General features: G+C 39.6%; 1 protein-coding gene across 2 annotated transcripts in view; it reads left to right on the top strand.

Moving 5' to 3' along the window:
* The window catches only part of LOC128496562 (collagen alpha-6(VI) chain-like), a 69,611-nt gene that overhangs the window by 28,509 nt on the left and 24,603 nt on the right, over positions 1 to 16,499 (top strand). For both annotated transcript variants that reach the window (XM_053466248.1, XM_053466249.1), the window contains exons 9-22: positions 1,131 to 1,688; positions 5,532 to 6,107; positions 6,468 to 7,043; positions 8,175 to 8,524; positions 9,365 to 9,443; positions 9,973 to 10,118; positions 10,241 to 10,333; positions 12,217 to 12,270; positions 12,751 to 12,822; positions 13,436 to 13,462; positions 14,020 to 14,064; positions 14,334 to 14,387; positions 14,920 to 14,982; positions 15,695 to 15,760. In XM_053466248.1, the coding sequence (XP_053322223.1) occupies positions 1,131 to 1,688; positions 5,532 to 6,107; positions 6,468 to 7,043; positions 8,175 to 8,524; positions 9,365 to 9,443; positions 9,973 to 10,118; positions 10,241 to 10,333; positions 12,217 to 12,270; positions 12,751 to 12,822; positions 13,436 to 13,462; positions 14,020 to 14,064; positions 14,334 to 14,387; positions 14,920 to 14,982; positions 15,695 to 15,760 (2,759 nt within the window). The remainder of the gene's footprint in view (positions 1 to 1,130; positions 1,689 to 5,531; positions 6,108 to 6,467; positions 7,044 to 8,174; positions 8,525 to 9,364; positions 9,444 to 9,972; positions 10,119 to 10,240; positions 10,334 to 12,216; positions 12,271 to 12,750; positions 12,823 to 13,435; positions 13,463 to 14,019; positions 14,065 to 14,333; positions 14,388 to 14,919; positions 14,983 to 15,694; positions 15,761 to 16,499) is intronic.

A 16,499-nucleotide genomic window follows, 5' to 3' on the forward strand; every position in this document is an offset into this window, starting at 1 on the left:
TCCTGTGAAGGATATTGCTACCAATCTCTGTATTTTATTTTATTGAAACCAGCAGGAGTCACATAAATTGCGGATTCTCTTGCCAGACATAAGTTAAGCTACCTAAGTTTATGAAATAGAAATGCGGGAGGGCATGGTTAATTAATCTCTCCATCCAGGGCCGGCCCAAGACAAAATGCCGCCTGGGGCGTTTAAAATGCCGCGCCCCCCCCATTATCTACCCTTCCTCTCCCTCCGTCCCTGCCGCCCCCCCATTATCTACCCTTCCTCTCCCTCCCTCCCTATTATCTACCCTACCCCCCCTTGTACTTACCTTTAAGCACTCCTGCGGCGAGTCTCCCTGTTCGGTCTCGGTGCCGGCTTGTAATGCTGAGTGCCAGAAATTACGTCATCTTCCGGCGCTCAGCATTACAAGCCGGCACCGAGACCGAACAGGGAGACTCGCCGCAGAGGAGAGAGAGAGGGGTGCCGAGCGGGTACTGACAACTTGGTAAGCGAAAACCACTCGGCGCCCCTCTCTCTCTCTTCCGCTTTAAAAAAAAAAGTGCCCCTTGGAGCAGTTGCCCCACTCGGCTCCATTGTCGGGCCGGCCCTGTCTCCATCCTCCGTTCACCCTTAAACATGAAATAAAGGGGAAAAGTAGGACGCTTTGGAGTGCTATTAAAATGGACAATGCAGAAATATTATTAAATTATGGGAAATTATTGACTGAAGCACCAATAAAATGTTTCTCTGTAGGACCTTGATGTTTCTCCTTAACCGAACACCCCTTTATTTGTGTAATTATTCTTCCATGATACGCTGCCCTTTCCCTTCAGTCAAAATGTGTAGATTCTGATTCATTTGTAAAGAGAAAGCATTTAGGACAGATAAGGAAATATGTCTGTTTTGCTCCACATGTTGCTGAGCCCAGCTCTTCTTGGGTGAAATAGTTAATAACTATTGAACCACAAATTCACTAGAACAGAGATAAAGACTGAAAAGCAAGGAGCACTATACTACTTTGTTGCAAACACATCCCGTTGATCTGGTTCACCATCGCAGCTGAAGGGGCCACTTGTAGACTCTACTCGGTCTCCATATTTTGATGTAATTGACATCATCATGTCATTTATTTTGTTTGTCCACAGCCTGCAAGAACGTGAAAGCCGATGTTTTGTTTCTGATTGACAGCTCTGGAAGCATTCACCCTGATGATTTTACAAAGATGAAGGCATTTATGGAATCCTTTGTAAAGCAAGCAGATGTTGGACCAAACCAAGTCCAGTTTGGGTTGATTCAGTTTAGCTCAGAAACACAAGAAGAATTTGCGCTGAATAGATACACAAAGAAAGATGATATACTGTCTGCTATATCATTCATTCAACAAATTGGGGAAGGAACACTCACAGGGGCCGCGCTAACTTTTTCACTCCCATATTTTGATGCCGCAAAGGGTGGACGGCGGAAATCCAAACAGTACCTTATTGTGATCACAGACGGTGAATCATATGACCCAGTGGCACAACCGGCAGCAGCTATTAGGGACAAAGGTGTTAGCATTTATGCCATTGGTGTAGTTAACGCAAATAACACGCAACTCTTAGAGATCGCTGGAAAGCAACAGCAAGTTTTTGTTGAAGAAAACTTTGATGCGCTGGCCTTTTTAAACAAGCAAATATTGTTTGAAATCTGCAATCCTGCAGACCGTGAGTATTGGTGCATTTAATTCTGTTATTATTAGTTCTCCAAAAGATATGCAGAGAAACAGGTTTGGGTAAACTGTAACTGATGGGAGATATTTTTGTAAAGCGGATTTGTCTTTTTTCCCAAATCCTACATAAATAAACCTATGTAATAGTGTTTCAGATTAAAATAAGTAATATATACATATCAGAAGCCAACCTTATATGTATCCGTCTGGCTGCAGGATTTACTCCGCGCCCCTACTGATAGATGTACCTATCAGATGGACCCTACTGATAGATGGGTCCCCTGCGGCGATGCCCCTCCCTTAGCGACACCCTATCATGACCATGCCTCTTGTTGGTTGGTTTGGTCCTCCCTATATCTATTTTTTAGTGTTTGTAGCAATTAAATAAAGATCCATGATCTCCTCCTAGCCAGCCCTGCTCCAGCAGACTCCAACCCGACACTTGCGTGGCCCATGACCCTTGCAGGCCCCCTGACCCTCGCAGGTCCGTGCCTGAGTGTCTCTACGCACCACCTTCCTGGCTCATATACACTAGCACTATATGCAACCACACAATACTCTAACACCATACACTAACACACAATCTAACACTATACACTGACACTCAAACAATACACTCACCAACTGTTTGTGGACACTCCACCCAGTCTAATACTGTGTACTAACACCCCCCCCACACACTTACTCTCAACACCCTACATTGACACTCAACATAGTTTAACACTCTACACCAGGCATGTCCAAACTTTTTTCGAAGAGTGCCAGATTTGATGAAGTGAACATGTGCGAGGGCCGACCATTTTGCCTGACATTTTCTGAACCATTAAAATGAAATGCAAATTAACTATTTTATGCAAAGTTTATTGAAAACGGCATACCACATCTATCCCTTTCTCACTCTCCTTTTTCAGCAACCGCTCGGCACCCCTTGGGCCCCACCGACTGGCAGAACTCCAGGGCCCGGTCGCAGTCGCGACCCCGGTAGTTCCGCCACTGCCTACAATTTCTTCATCAGAGAAGGAAAGCCCAAATCTAGCGACGTCCGAGATCGCAAGATTTGGGCTTTCCTTCTCCCTGCGCCGGCACACACAGCCACAAGGGCATCTGATGAAGAAATTGTGTAGGGGATGGCAGGCGCGTACCTAGAGTATTTGGCACCCGGGGCGGATCCTGTATGTGGCACCCCCCCACACACACACTTTAAAACTACCTGGCCGAAACTGAATATGACCCCCCACACACACCATAAAAAAAATCTAACACTTATTTAAAGTAAGTAACACACCAAAATAGGACAAAACAATTAAATAACTATATATATATATATATATATATACATATATATATATAATTGTTAACAGCAATCACATTCCTATCATGCCCAGGCATACCCAGATTCCAGGAGGCACTCGCAGACTTGGCATGATAGGAGTATGATTGCCTTATCTACCCCTTCTCGCTCCCTTCTGCCCTATCTACCCCTTCTCACTCCCTTCTCCCTATCTACCCCTCCTAACTATCTACCCTCTCCCTCTTTGAAGTTCACTTACCTTTCAGGAGTCCTGCGGTGGGGGTGCAAGGCCTCTGTCTCCCAGCTCTGCCACTGTATGGAACAGTATAGAGTGATGGGAGTTATGATGTACTTTAGAGCATAATTATATAATGAAAAATACATTGGAAATGGTACAGCATAACACCCATCACTCTCACACATTTACCAATCCACACGCATACCAATCCACACGCATACCAATCCACACACGCATACCAATCCACACACGCATACCAATCCACACACACATACCAATCCACACACACACACACCAATCCACACACATACACCAATCCCCACACATACACCAATCCACACACATACCAATCCACACACATACCAAACCACACACATACCAATCCACACACATACCAAACCACACACATACCAATCCACACACATACACCAATCCACACATACACCAATCCACACACATACCAATCCACACACATACACCAATCCACACACACACCAATCCACACGCATACCAATCCACACGCACATACCAATCCACACACACATACCAATCCACACACACATACCAATCCACACACACATACCAATCCACACACATACACCAATCCACACACATACACCAATCCACACACATACACCAATCCACACATATACCAATCCACACACATACCAATCCACACACATACACCAATCCACACACATACACCAATCCACACACACACACCAATCCACACGCATACCAATCCACACACACACCAATCCACACATATACTAATCCACACACATACACCAATCCACACATACCAATCCACACATACACATCCACACACATACCAATCCACACACATACACCAATCCACACACATACACCAATCCACACACATACACCAATCCACACACATACACCAATCCACACACATGCACCAATCCACTCTCACTGTATGCTTTCCTACCTTTCCTCTTTTCTCCTTACAGCTCCTTTTCCTGCTCTTCGCTCCTCTTCTTCTTCAGTTCTTCTGTCTTCTTCCGAGGGCACGGGGTTCAGAGGGCACGGACAGCGGTGGGCGCGGCTTCAGTGTTGTGCGGCGGGATCAGACAACAAACCCCGGCGCACAACAGCTGTTGCCGCGCGGATCGCAAGGGAGCAGTATCGGAGGTCTTTACCAGACATCCGGCTCCCTTGAGTGATTTTAAGCCGGATGTCCGGTAAATACCTCCGATACTGCTCCCTTGCGATACGCGCGGCAACAGCTGTTGTGCGCCGGGGTTTGTTGTCGGATCCCGGCGCACAACACTGAAGCCGCGCCCACCGCTGTGTGGCTGTGTGTGCCGGCGCAGGGAGAAGGAAAGCCCAGATCTCGCGCTTTCCTTCTCCCTGCGCCGGCTGATGACGCCAAGTCCCGTGGCTCACTTGGGGGCCGCATCAGTCCGGAACGCGGGCCGCAATTGGCCCGCGGGCCGGACTTTGGACATGCCTGCTCTACACTGACAACCTCATACACACTTACTCAAAATACGCACATATACACATACACTGCCCTTACGAATGCCTGCCCATTCACACATACATACACACACACATTCATGCTTGCCCTTACACACAAACATACTGGCTTCTACTTGCCTTTGCAGCCACACACTTACTTGCCCTTAGAACACTTTCCCTAGCATACTCTTTAAAAACACAAACACACTCTCTCTCCTCTCATTATCTATCTTTTTTATTCCTATCTCTCCTATTGTTTATCACTATCTCATATTTCCCAATATCTCCACCCTTTCTCATTATCTCCCCTTTCTCCCCAACGTTCTTCTTTCTGATGACCTCTTCCCTTTCTCACTGTCTCTCTAGTTTCCCTTTATCTCTCCTTCTCCTGTTCTCTCTCATTTATCTTCTCCCTTTTCTCCTCATCGCTTACCTTTCTCCCCCTACCTTTTCCTTCTTGATTTCTGTAGTAAGAGCGGAAGGTCTGTTTCTTCAGACTTCAGCTTCAGTGCTCCCTTGCAGTGCGTGGAGCTTCAGTGCATCAATTGCCGACATACAGTGGGGGGAGAGCTGAAGCAGAGATTAGTCCCTTGAGTATAACTTTTCTAGGTTGGGACCTTGTAGAATCCCAACCTTTGCTATTCTGACCATACCCCACATGATAAACTAGAGGAAAAGGGTGTCATAACATGAGTAATGTTTGCAATGTCTAAAACGTATTCACATGCATTAAGCTTGTATATGTAGCTTGTGTTATTATTGTAATTAATGGTCATCTTTCATTTTTGCTTGGCTTACTACTTTTGTTATTTTTTTTCATACAGCTTGCAAAAAGTCAGAGGTAGCTGACATCATTTTTCTAGTGGATGGATCATCTAGCATCTCAGCACCCCAGTTCAATATCATGAAGAGGTTCATGATAGCTGTGGTTAATGACTCCATGGTAGGAAAAGACAATGTCCAGTTTGGTGTAGTCGTTTATAGCACAAATCCCCAACAAGAGTTTGCATTAAATGAGTATTCTACTAAATTGGATGTACGAGGGGCTATAAACAATATTAATCGTTTGAAAGGATTTACATACACCGCGACAGCACTAGAATACACCCACAAGAGGTTTGGCCCTTCTTACGGAGGTCGCAAAAACGTCCCACGGATTATAATTCTCATAACGGATGGTGAAACCACTCGTGAAGACCGTCCAAAGTTAAAACCAGTCTCAACAACATTGAGGGATGACGGCATCATCGTCTTTGCTGTTGGAGTTGGGCAAGCAAAAAAACAGGAGCTAGAGTTGATTGCTGGACAGCCCGATAGATGGTTCTTAGTGCAGAATTACACTTCTCTGGAAGGCTTACACGAAAATATAACACATATTGTATGTGATCAATCACAACAAAGTAAGTTATTTGCATTATCTGTCCTGAACATATATTACATTTCAGGAAATATCTGCTTTAAAGCCGTTTGAATGTTGGAGCATTCTATACCATTAATCTGTGATTGCTAAAGTCTGATTTGGTTGCTTTTCATTATTGATGCTAACCACCTCTATTGTGGTGCACCTTACATGGTCATTCATGTAAATATTTGTGATGGGAAAGGATGGTATTTTAGTGGATTTTTAGTGGAGTTTTGGTTATTAGCCATGCATGTTCCATCAGCTTCAGAAATATCAAGAAGCTGATGGTAAGAACCAGATATTAGCTTGGTGCCAATTTCACTATGCTAACTTTTAATCATAATATTTTTTTTTTAAGCCTGTGCGCACGAACAGCTCGACCTTGTTTTCCTGATTGATAGTTCAGGAAGCATTAGTCCTAGCAACTTTACAACGATGAAGGCTTTCATGAAAGGGATTGTAGAAAGTTTTACCATCGCCAAGGACAAAGTGCGTATCGGAGTGGCACAGTACAGTACCAATCCCAAGAAAGAATTCTTCTTAAACGAGATCTATTCCAGCACTGATATGAAAAATAAAATTGATACAATGTCTCAGCTGAAAACTACAACTTATACGGGAAAAGGCTTGAGGTTCGTCCGACAATTCTTTGATCCTGTCAATGGAGGTCGTAAAAACCAACGTATTCCTCAATATCTCATAGTGATTACTGATGGAAAGTCTAATGATACAGTGGAAGAGGCAGCTGATGTGCTGAGGAGCGATGGGGTTACTATTTTTTCAATTGGTATTGGCCTTCCAAACAATTTTGAACTTGTTCAGATTGCTGGGAAAAAAGAAAATGTGTACATTGTAGAGGACTTCAAAGAACTGGATCTCATCAAGAGGAATATTGTGTCTCAAGTTTGCGAACCGTCTGATGAGCCTAGCCTGGGTAAATGTTACAAACATATAAAAGCTATGCTTTGATCAAACAGCCTTATACAACTCTGACCCCTACTGTTGTAAAAATAATAATTGGTAAGCTACAGTTAGCCTTTATTTCAAACAGGGATGAACGTATAAGTGTAAACCTGTGGGTTGATGATAAGGCATTTTTTTGCTCTTAAACTCTTTGTGCCTGATTTAATATTTAAATAATAATGGTGTAGGTTGCTGCCAGGTGCTTGTACAATGCAGAGCTCTACATCGACTGAAATGTTTAAATAAATTACTGAAGTAAAGTATTTGCTGCAGGTGGAGCCAGTCATCCACAGTTCATTACTAGCATAATCGGTCCTAATCGTACTGTGGAAGACCCGTGTTTAATTTTTTACATTAGCGAGGCAGAATCAGGGTGTATGAGCACACCCACAGGGAAAACTGCAGTGTTTTGTGGGATCGCGATATGCCGGAATATCACATATTGATCTACAATATTGATACAAAAAGATCTAAAAGTTAGCAAATGAAATGCAATGGAATTCAGTGAGGGAGAGAATACTCTGCTGATTTAAGGCAGTGATTTTAAGCACTGTGGTACAGCGTTAGGCACAATGTCTTGATGCTACCCTGACAACGTTTTCACCCACTCATGCCCACATCCAAACTCTTCAAAGTTTAACCACCCCTAAGTATGGCTACTCTCCCCATTCGGAACAGGAGAGGTTAAGCTCTGCGCATCATGCGCCTAATGATGTTAAGACAGTACCGGGTGTGTATCCCAAATCATTCATTATTGACAGTTCCCAATCCAACAATCCAATCTAACTGCAGCAAACAAGTAAGGCACAAATGTAAACTATGGCAGGCAAAGTCCCCCCCCCAAAAAAAATCTTAATTCCTGTCTTCTGAAAATGTAATGGACATCTACTCAGCAATAGAATATCTCCAAATCTCTATTTCCTCTTTGTTTAGGGTGTGAAAACGTGTCAACATGTAGTTGACTTAATAGAACAAGGGGAGCTAAACTAATCTTAAAATTAAGATAAATTAAGTTTAGCAACTAAATGTTTTTAGCAATTTATGCACCATACTTAAACCGTAATAAATGTGCTTAACGTTTCATCTCCATTTTCTTTTATAGATTGCAATATAGATATTACAGTCTCTGTTGACTATTCAAGAAAAGTGAGGCCAACCACAATTACTCATATGCAACAGAAACTACAGCTCTACCTGTCTGAAGTGTTGCAGCGTGTGTCCACCTTGAACAATTTTAGCTGTGTCTCTGGATCGTTCATAAACATTCGTTTCAGATTTGCTGTTCCCAGAGAGGATGACACATTCTTATTTGATTCTGATTTTGAAAAATACAATGAAGATGTCCTCAAAAAGTTTATAAGTGCCCAATCTACAACCGACACCTTTCTAAATGCTAAATATCTTGAATCTCTTTGGGGAAAATTCAAAGGTTTGCCTGGTCGGAAAGCAAAAGTAGGTATTTTTTTAAACTGGCCAAACATTCTTCATCTTTGTTCTATAAATATACATTTGCATTCAGATGACCTTCTAGATAAATGTGATCTCAATCTATGTTATTACTCACTTGATTACTAAGATATAATTACATATTTGATACATGGGGGACGTGGGGGAATCAATATTTGGGCGCACCAGGCTATTGTTCTGTTCCCAGAGACAAAAGTGTTAACAATATTGTTATACCAAGAGAGGCACATAAGCTTTCAAGGCGCCTCTGGTTCTTAAAATTTGAAATCATTGCTCTGGGGACGTTGGCCCAGTAAAACGGATAAAAACATCTTAAGACATCATCAGCAACAGTTAATAGCATTAAAAATAATCAACACAGAGAACCAATTAGTGATGCAGCCATGGTTAACGTGAACAGTGAATACGACGTACTGTTACTTTTCCTATATGCTTCTGGGTTACATATTAACTACGTTTCAAGGGCATCTGAGCTTCTTTAACGATAGGCCGTAATAGATATAAATCCAAAATAATCATTTGATGTATTTTAATGCCTTTAGATTATTAGCAAGTTCCAGGAGGAAAAGTTTCTTAAAGTGTAATAACTGAAGAAAAATATGCTCCAAAAAAAAAAAAAAACCCTAAATTTTTTGGAGCATATTTTTTTTCAAGTTATTCAAAATGTGTGAATGTTGAGTTTACTTCTTTGTTACTATAGTAATGGAGTATTGGTCTATGTGATATAACGTGTCATTGTTTGATATTCATAATGTTAACTGAGCTGTTGAGTCTAACTGATTATAATTCCCTTATACCAGTTTAAATACCTTTTTACTTTCAAAGATTATTATGGTTTTTACTGATGGACTGGATGATGATGTGGAAACTCTCAAGACAACCTCTGCCTTTTTACGTTCTGAAGGTGCGTTACACTAAATTTTTTGACGCGATGTGTCTTATCTTATTCAATACCAGGCACTACCGGAATAGAAAGTTAGCCTTCGGTTAAATTATATATATAGATATTTACTAATCTGTTATAGTGATATATCTAAAAATTATATATTATTTACCATATACATGCTTGGGCCAGGTATCTTACAAACTACTAATCTATTTTTTGTATTTTTTGTTATCGGTATTTTTTTTAACAAATAAATGTTAACATTTGGCTTTAGAGACTGAGATAAATAAATTCATTTAAATTAAGGTTAAATCACAGGCTTGCTATGAAATGTGATGCACGGTGCCAAGAAATTGTTTCTTTTCTTTATTAGAAAATATGTGCATTGGAAACATTAATGAAATCATATTCTGCATTTGTTTTTATGTTAATATAAAAAAACAGTTTGAGACAAAACATGTTGTAATTGACGTTTGACCAGCTGCTTAGTCTAACATTAAAAAATAAGTTCCAAGTTTGTCTCTGACCTGTTTTCTGATGACTTCAGGGTTGGATGCACTGCTCTTAATCGGCCTTGAAAATGTGCAGAATTTGGAGAGACTTCAGGAAATTCAGTTTGGAAGAGGATTTTCTTACGCTTCACCCCTCAGCATTGGACTTTACGATTTACCAAGTGTAATGCTAAAGGAAATTGTAAGTTACTGTAAAAGCTTTCTAGTGACTGGCAATTTTAAGTGTGGGATTAGATAGCAGGGCCAGAAGAAATGGTCAGAAATACATTCATTTATTTATTTTGTATATTTCTCCCATTTTAGGACACGGTGGCAGAAAGGAAGTGCTGTAATGTGATTTGTAAATGCTTGGGGCAAGATGGTCTTCAAGGCCTGCCTGGAACTCCAGGACTAAAGGTGAGCAAAATAAGTTGTTGTTTCCCAATTAATGTTTTGTGTAAAACCAGTAACTTCTGTGCTTCATGCGTGTCCTTAAAGAGAACTTTGCAACCTTTAATAGGGAGCTTTAAACCTGACAAAATGTGATGCTTTTATTACACTAATAATGGGCTATAACTAACACCTGGAGGCTACACAGAAAACCTTTATCAGGGGTGGGCAGTCTCTGTCTTCCTGTAACGCTTAACGTTATGTGAACCTGTTGCGCACCTCGGTTACCCAACGCCTGGATGCCTTGGACCCGCCGCACCCACCATAGTTTGCCCCTGCTGAGTGCTGCCTTTGGCTTGACCCAGGGCAGCACCCCATCTACCCCCCATCACCTTGCTCTACAGCCACCCTCTTCTATGCTATTGTGCTTCATTTTAAGATAAGTTTGCGATAGCTGTGCCAGCTAGGTATAGCACTTCAAAGTGTATATGGGACATTTACAAGGGAGATATCTGATCTCCACCAAACAACCCATGCAGAAGGGCTGCATCCCCCTGGAACTGTTGCCCTTGGACTCGGGAGCCTAGGCCCGAATACACCACGGCTTGCTGCAGATAAATGTTTGAAACAAAAATAATATTAACAACAACTTATCTTTCATAGTCTAAAACTAGAGTGCCAAAGACATAGATGTAACATAAGGACATTTTACTTCACTGAGAGGGTGGTAAATAAGTAAGAGAGCCCTCCAGTAGAAGTGGTGGATGTTAATACAGTAAATATATCTGAACATGCAAGGGATAGGTTTTAAGCTTACTTGAATGTAAAACTAATAAAGTTAAAGGTTTTGGGCAGACTGGATGTGCCCAATGGTTCTTAACTTCCATCGAATTCAATGTTTCCATGTTATCGACCTATCATTTGAATAAAAACACTTTCTTTGACCTAATATATGTAAATTCAACTTTATCATCAACTTTATCCTGGCTGGTTTAGTTCCTTATAATACAGGAGAAGAATCCAACAATATTTCATTTCTCCTTCTTCCTATGTCACCCACTCAAAGTGGTCCGTAAAAGGGTGTTAACAAATTACGGCTGGATTTTACAGACGCCGGTGTTTTATTAGCTCTGCCAATGTGTTCCACGATTCTTTCTTTCATAATCCTGCAAAGCAATTTGCTGTGCCAATTTTATTTGGCTTGGATTACATGAGGTTCAGGAGTACACATTGAAATGTAATATATATATATATATATATATATATATATCTAAAATAAAAAATATACAGCTCACATAACACCATAAGAAGTAGAATATCTATAACTGAGACAGAATAACAAAAGCTAATGGCTGCTTAAAAAATTACATTTTTCTATTTGGTTCTATGAACCATATAGAAGCATATAGAATTCTTACATTTTCCTTGAAATTAACTGGGGCACCATCTGGGCGATGAGAAACTTATGTACATTGTATGTGTTTGAACATCCTAAATTACCAGGTGGTGTCTTTAGACAAGTGGTTTTTATTCTTGAGGACCACATTAACAGAGTGTTATTTACAATTGTTAAAAGTGAATAGATTTTGCACTCTCTCTGCTCTCCTTTATGTCTGATGTACACCGATACATTTTTCAACAAATGCCTCGACACTCTAGTACACATGGTGAACCATTCCGAGAAGCACTTTAATGGTCCTAGGGCTAGCCATCCCCTGACCAACGACTGACAACTGTTTTTGAGTCTTTTGCGTTTTTGCTTTTGGTAATCTTAACATACTATTATTTAATATTTAGTATACTGTACAGCCTACTATATGCAGACCGTACAGTCAACTGATATGTCAACTGTTGAAAGCCATACCTTCAGAAAGTATTGATTGTTCCCCTTTGTTATTTTTTCCCCTTAGGGTATTCCCGGTCCAAAGGGATACCCAGGTTATCCTGGTGAAGAAGGCGGTATTGTAAGTACAATTTTGGGTTTTTTGATGCCAAGCTTCCTCTTTTTTTTTGTCTGAGTTCATTCTCAGCTACATCGGACAATTTTGATAATATATAATTGGGATAGACTTAAGATACTGTAGTACGGTGACAGAATGGCTGCAAGATGGCATATTTATACACATAGCTCATAGCATATGGACCTGGGTTCCCAGAGCAGAATATTTTGGATGTAGTTGTTTGGAACACTGAAGATGATAAATAATAGTTTGTCAATTTATTTTTCTCTGGAAAACAGTGTCTCTTAAGAATTTGAGTCATAAAGTGAAGTAGTCTTTAAATGATTATGATTATCATTCCTCTGTTGAAAACTGGAATCCACCACATCAATGCTTTGTGTGTGAAAAAGAAAATCTTATTCTCATACTACCATTTACTTGACAAAACAGGGAACTTCGTAAAATTATTAGATTGTATATATACGATGCTTGTTTTTTTTTTAGGGTGAAAGGGGGCCACGTGGACTTAACGGGACACGGGGTGAAGCTGGGTGCCCTGGTCCAAGAGGGCCAAAGGTAAGCATATAATTATTTAGGTTAAGATCCCCTAATTATTTGCACAAGTTAAAGGCAAACACTATCATCATTTCTGGAAGTAATAGTATACCATCAAGAAACCACTGGCTATCTGAAATGATTCAAAAGAGGCGAATAACAAGCCAGAGATTTTTAGTCTTTAAACACATTGTCCAGGATGTCTTTCTGTATTATTTTTCTCAAAATCATCACCTCTCCAATATTTTTGAAACGTAAGAAAGAATATATCAATCTATTCTCATGAACATTTACTGTATTTGTATTAGGTAACTGCCTAAAAGTAAAGAAGTACAAGCATCAGGTTACTAGCAGCAGTGACCCCCACCTGCTCTTTATCCAGAAGCCCCCACAAATGACCAAACTACCACTTTTGGGTATAGCATTTTTAATGCATAGAGCAGTGAGAGATATTCTAATTAAATAAATGCATAATAATTTGGATTACTCTGAATTGTTGTACTTTTCGTGTGCGGTTTGTTTGTGCCAGAGCAATAGGGCAATAGTAGCAATACTTTTGATTTATGCAATGGTCTTTTACTTTTGTATATGCAGGTAGATCATACATCCTAATACACCGCTTTATTTTTTTCAGGGTGGAAGAGGCTATCGAGGTGAAAAGGTTTGTTTGCTTTAATTTTTAAGCTTTTATTTTCAACGGATTGGCCATGTTTTCAAATAATTGTGCAAAGTTTTTGTGCTTTTCTATTGTTATTGATACCAAAGATTTGCACTAAAATAAATATGATTAAGAAGTTGTAATTATATTAGAATATTTTTTTATTTCTGCTTCTCTACATTATCTATGTTACTGTCATGTTAAAGACATTTTAAGCACACAGGGTGATGTTCTGGAGAGTGAAGGCATAAATGGTAATGTCATAATCTAGCAAATCGTCCATTATAGAATAACATTGTTATAGCATACTCAGTAATAGTCCATCTGTTAGCTGACGAAAAACTTATCCTGCAGAGGTTCAGGTGTTAGGTAAACGTAATTCTAGTGCTGCCAATAGCGGAAAATAGAGTTAATATTAATATTAGTTAATATTTCTGTGAGATACAGATAAATAAGGAAACCGGTAATGTTTTGTTTGGATACTATAGTGCCATCTATGCCAGATTAGTATACACTGGTCTATATACATTGAACTAATAGAATTGTTTTTGTTCTTACAGGGAGATGATGGTGAACATGGTATTGATGGTGTCGTGGGAGAACAGGTAATGGCAATTTCACTTTGAACAAGGAACTTTTGCGTGAATGGTACATAATGTTAGTTTTATCATTTATAGGGGAACGTTTGCTGCCAGGGATACGTTCATTATGGCGAAGGTCCAATTGTTTTTTTTGGGGGGGGAGTTTGTATAGACATAACAACTCTGCACTGATATATCATATGATATCATATGATATGAAACATCATTAACCAATTCAAGCTTAATATAAAATAGATTAGTATTTATATCATTTTAATATTGACTCTTTTTAGGGACAACGTGGCATCCCTGGGTTACCTGGAGAAGCTGGTGAACATGGACCACAGGTAAACATATGTTCCTATGTTCAGCTATTTTATATAAATGAATCAAATTCTGTATCAAAACCAGTATTGCTTCACAACTTGTGTATAGAAAAGACCAAATAGCTATAATAATACTTTACTGAGGGGATGGTAGATTAGATGAGCCAAAGGTTCTTATCTGGCAACAGATCCAATATGTAAGTTATAGATGACAAAGTAAAGTCTCACAAATTGGTGTAGCTGTCCTAATTCATACCTGTATGCAATAACAAATGTCATTCCTTGGCAATGTAAGTCCTGCCAAAGGTGTTAAAAACAGTGCTATCCTCCTCCAAGCCTATATACGGCACATATATATAGTGTGTATATATATATATATATATATATATATATATATATATATATATATATATATATATATATATATATATATATATATATATAGTGGGTATAGTGCAAATAATTTCTCCTTTGCTATCCTTACCGAATCCAAAACTGCTGTAGAGACAGATAACCTTCTAATAAATATTTTAAATATCATGTGATTTCTTAGGGAAGAAAAGGACCTCGAGGGGAACCTGGTGAAAGGGGAGAGCATGGTCTGAGAGGTGACCCCGTAAGTATTTTCTAAAAACATACAAACATACTCTTACATCAGATTAATACTTTTTACATCATGTTCTATTGACGTATATATATTTCCTACATTATCCAATTCAAAATAATTGGCGATTATTTCCTGTAAAAGAATTGAACTTCTATTTAAATATTAACCTCAAGTACCATGAAGATATTACATGGTTGCAGGCTTGACTTTTCAAGCCCCCCCAAAAACGTTTCTTATGTTAATATTAGTATTTATTACAGTGCCTTCATATTTCATAGTGCTGTACAGTGGGATATTTTCTTAGAACTAAACTATCCAGACAGATAACATGTGCTTGTATGGTTTAATAGACATTTAACGAGTTTAACTATGTATAAGTGTAGAACAATCTGTCCTTTTTGGCACAGAACCTGTTTATTCAGGATACAAAGTGACATTATAGCAATGTGATAGCTTTTGTTAGTTCTATGGGTGAACAATTGAGCCAAATCTGTTTTGAAAACAACTAGGACCCTGCATGGATCACTTACCTTTAGTCACACCTCAAATCTAGTGCGTTAGTGTGCGGCTGCCCGCACACTGCGAAAGAACAAGCACATGTACATGGCTTATTGGTCGCTTATGGTGCCATGGTTGATTTATATCCCCAGTCCAGCCTTACCATCTACAACAATACACTGTTTTAAATATCTATATTTATAAATACATTACTTTTTTTCAGGGTGAACCAGGAATTAACAATAATATTGCAGGACCAAAGGGACTGAAGGGAAATCCAGGACGTCAGGTAAACCTTTATGTGCTATTTATTGTCAGTAGCCATTCCCGGCCGTGTGCTGAATGCCACAGATTGAGATAGAGATTTTTAAGAATAAAATAGAATGAGTTGTAATACACAGTGGTCGTTTCTGGCCTTTCTGTGTGTCACTGCAATTTAATACAGTTCTGTTTTTTGTGTGCCAGGATGGAGGAATGTCCCTTTTGTCCACTAATTAATCCATCTCCGTGTTTAGCTGCTCTGTTTTGGTTTTACGTGCTATATAAAATACATTTTGTATATATATGCCATGAAAAAACATCTTCTTTGTAATTTTGCATTATTATGAAAATGAAGATGGTTCACTCTAGTTCCAATAATATTGTAAGGACACTATGTATTACATTTTGTGACCACAAACAATATAGGGTATCGGTAATTGGGTGCATGTTTTGTAACACCATACACCAACACCCAAACACTGACTCTAACACCATACGCTAACACACTACCATGCACACGCTTACCCTGCAATGGGTCATTTAGATGGAAGATCTTTGTTCTCCCTAATTTACACCAGCACAGCCTCCATAGACTTCATTAAAAGGCTCTGTGTGAGTCTAAGACACGACATGCCAGGATATGGTGTCTTAAAGGCACACAGAGCCTCTCATTGTATTTGGCATGCAGACCACAACCCAAGGTAAATATGCTCCTCTGCTCCATCACTGTCACAGCCATCATTCTCCTTCAGCTTTCCCCCTCTCGT

This window comes from Spea bombifrons, chromosome 5 (genome assembly GCF_027358695.1).
Source record: "Spea bombifrons isolate aSpeBom1 chromosome 5, aSpeBom1.2.pri, whole genome shotgun sequence".
Taxonomy (NCBI): Eukaryota; Metazoa; Chordata; class Amphibia; order Anura; family Pelobatidae; genus Spea; species Spea bombifrons.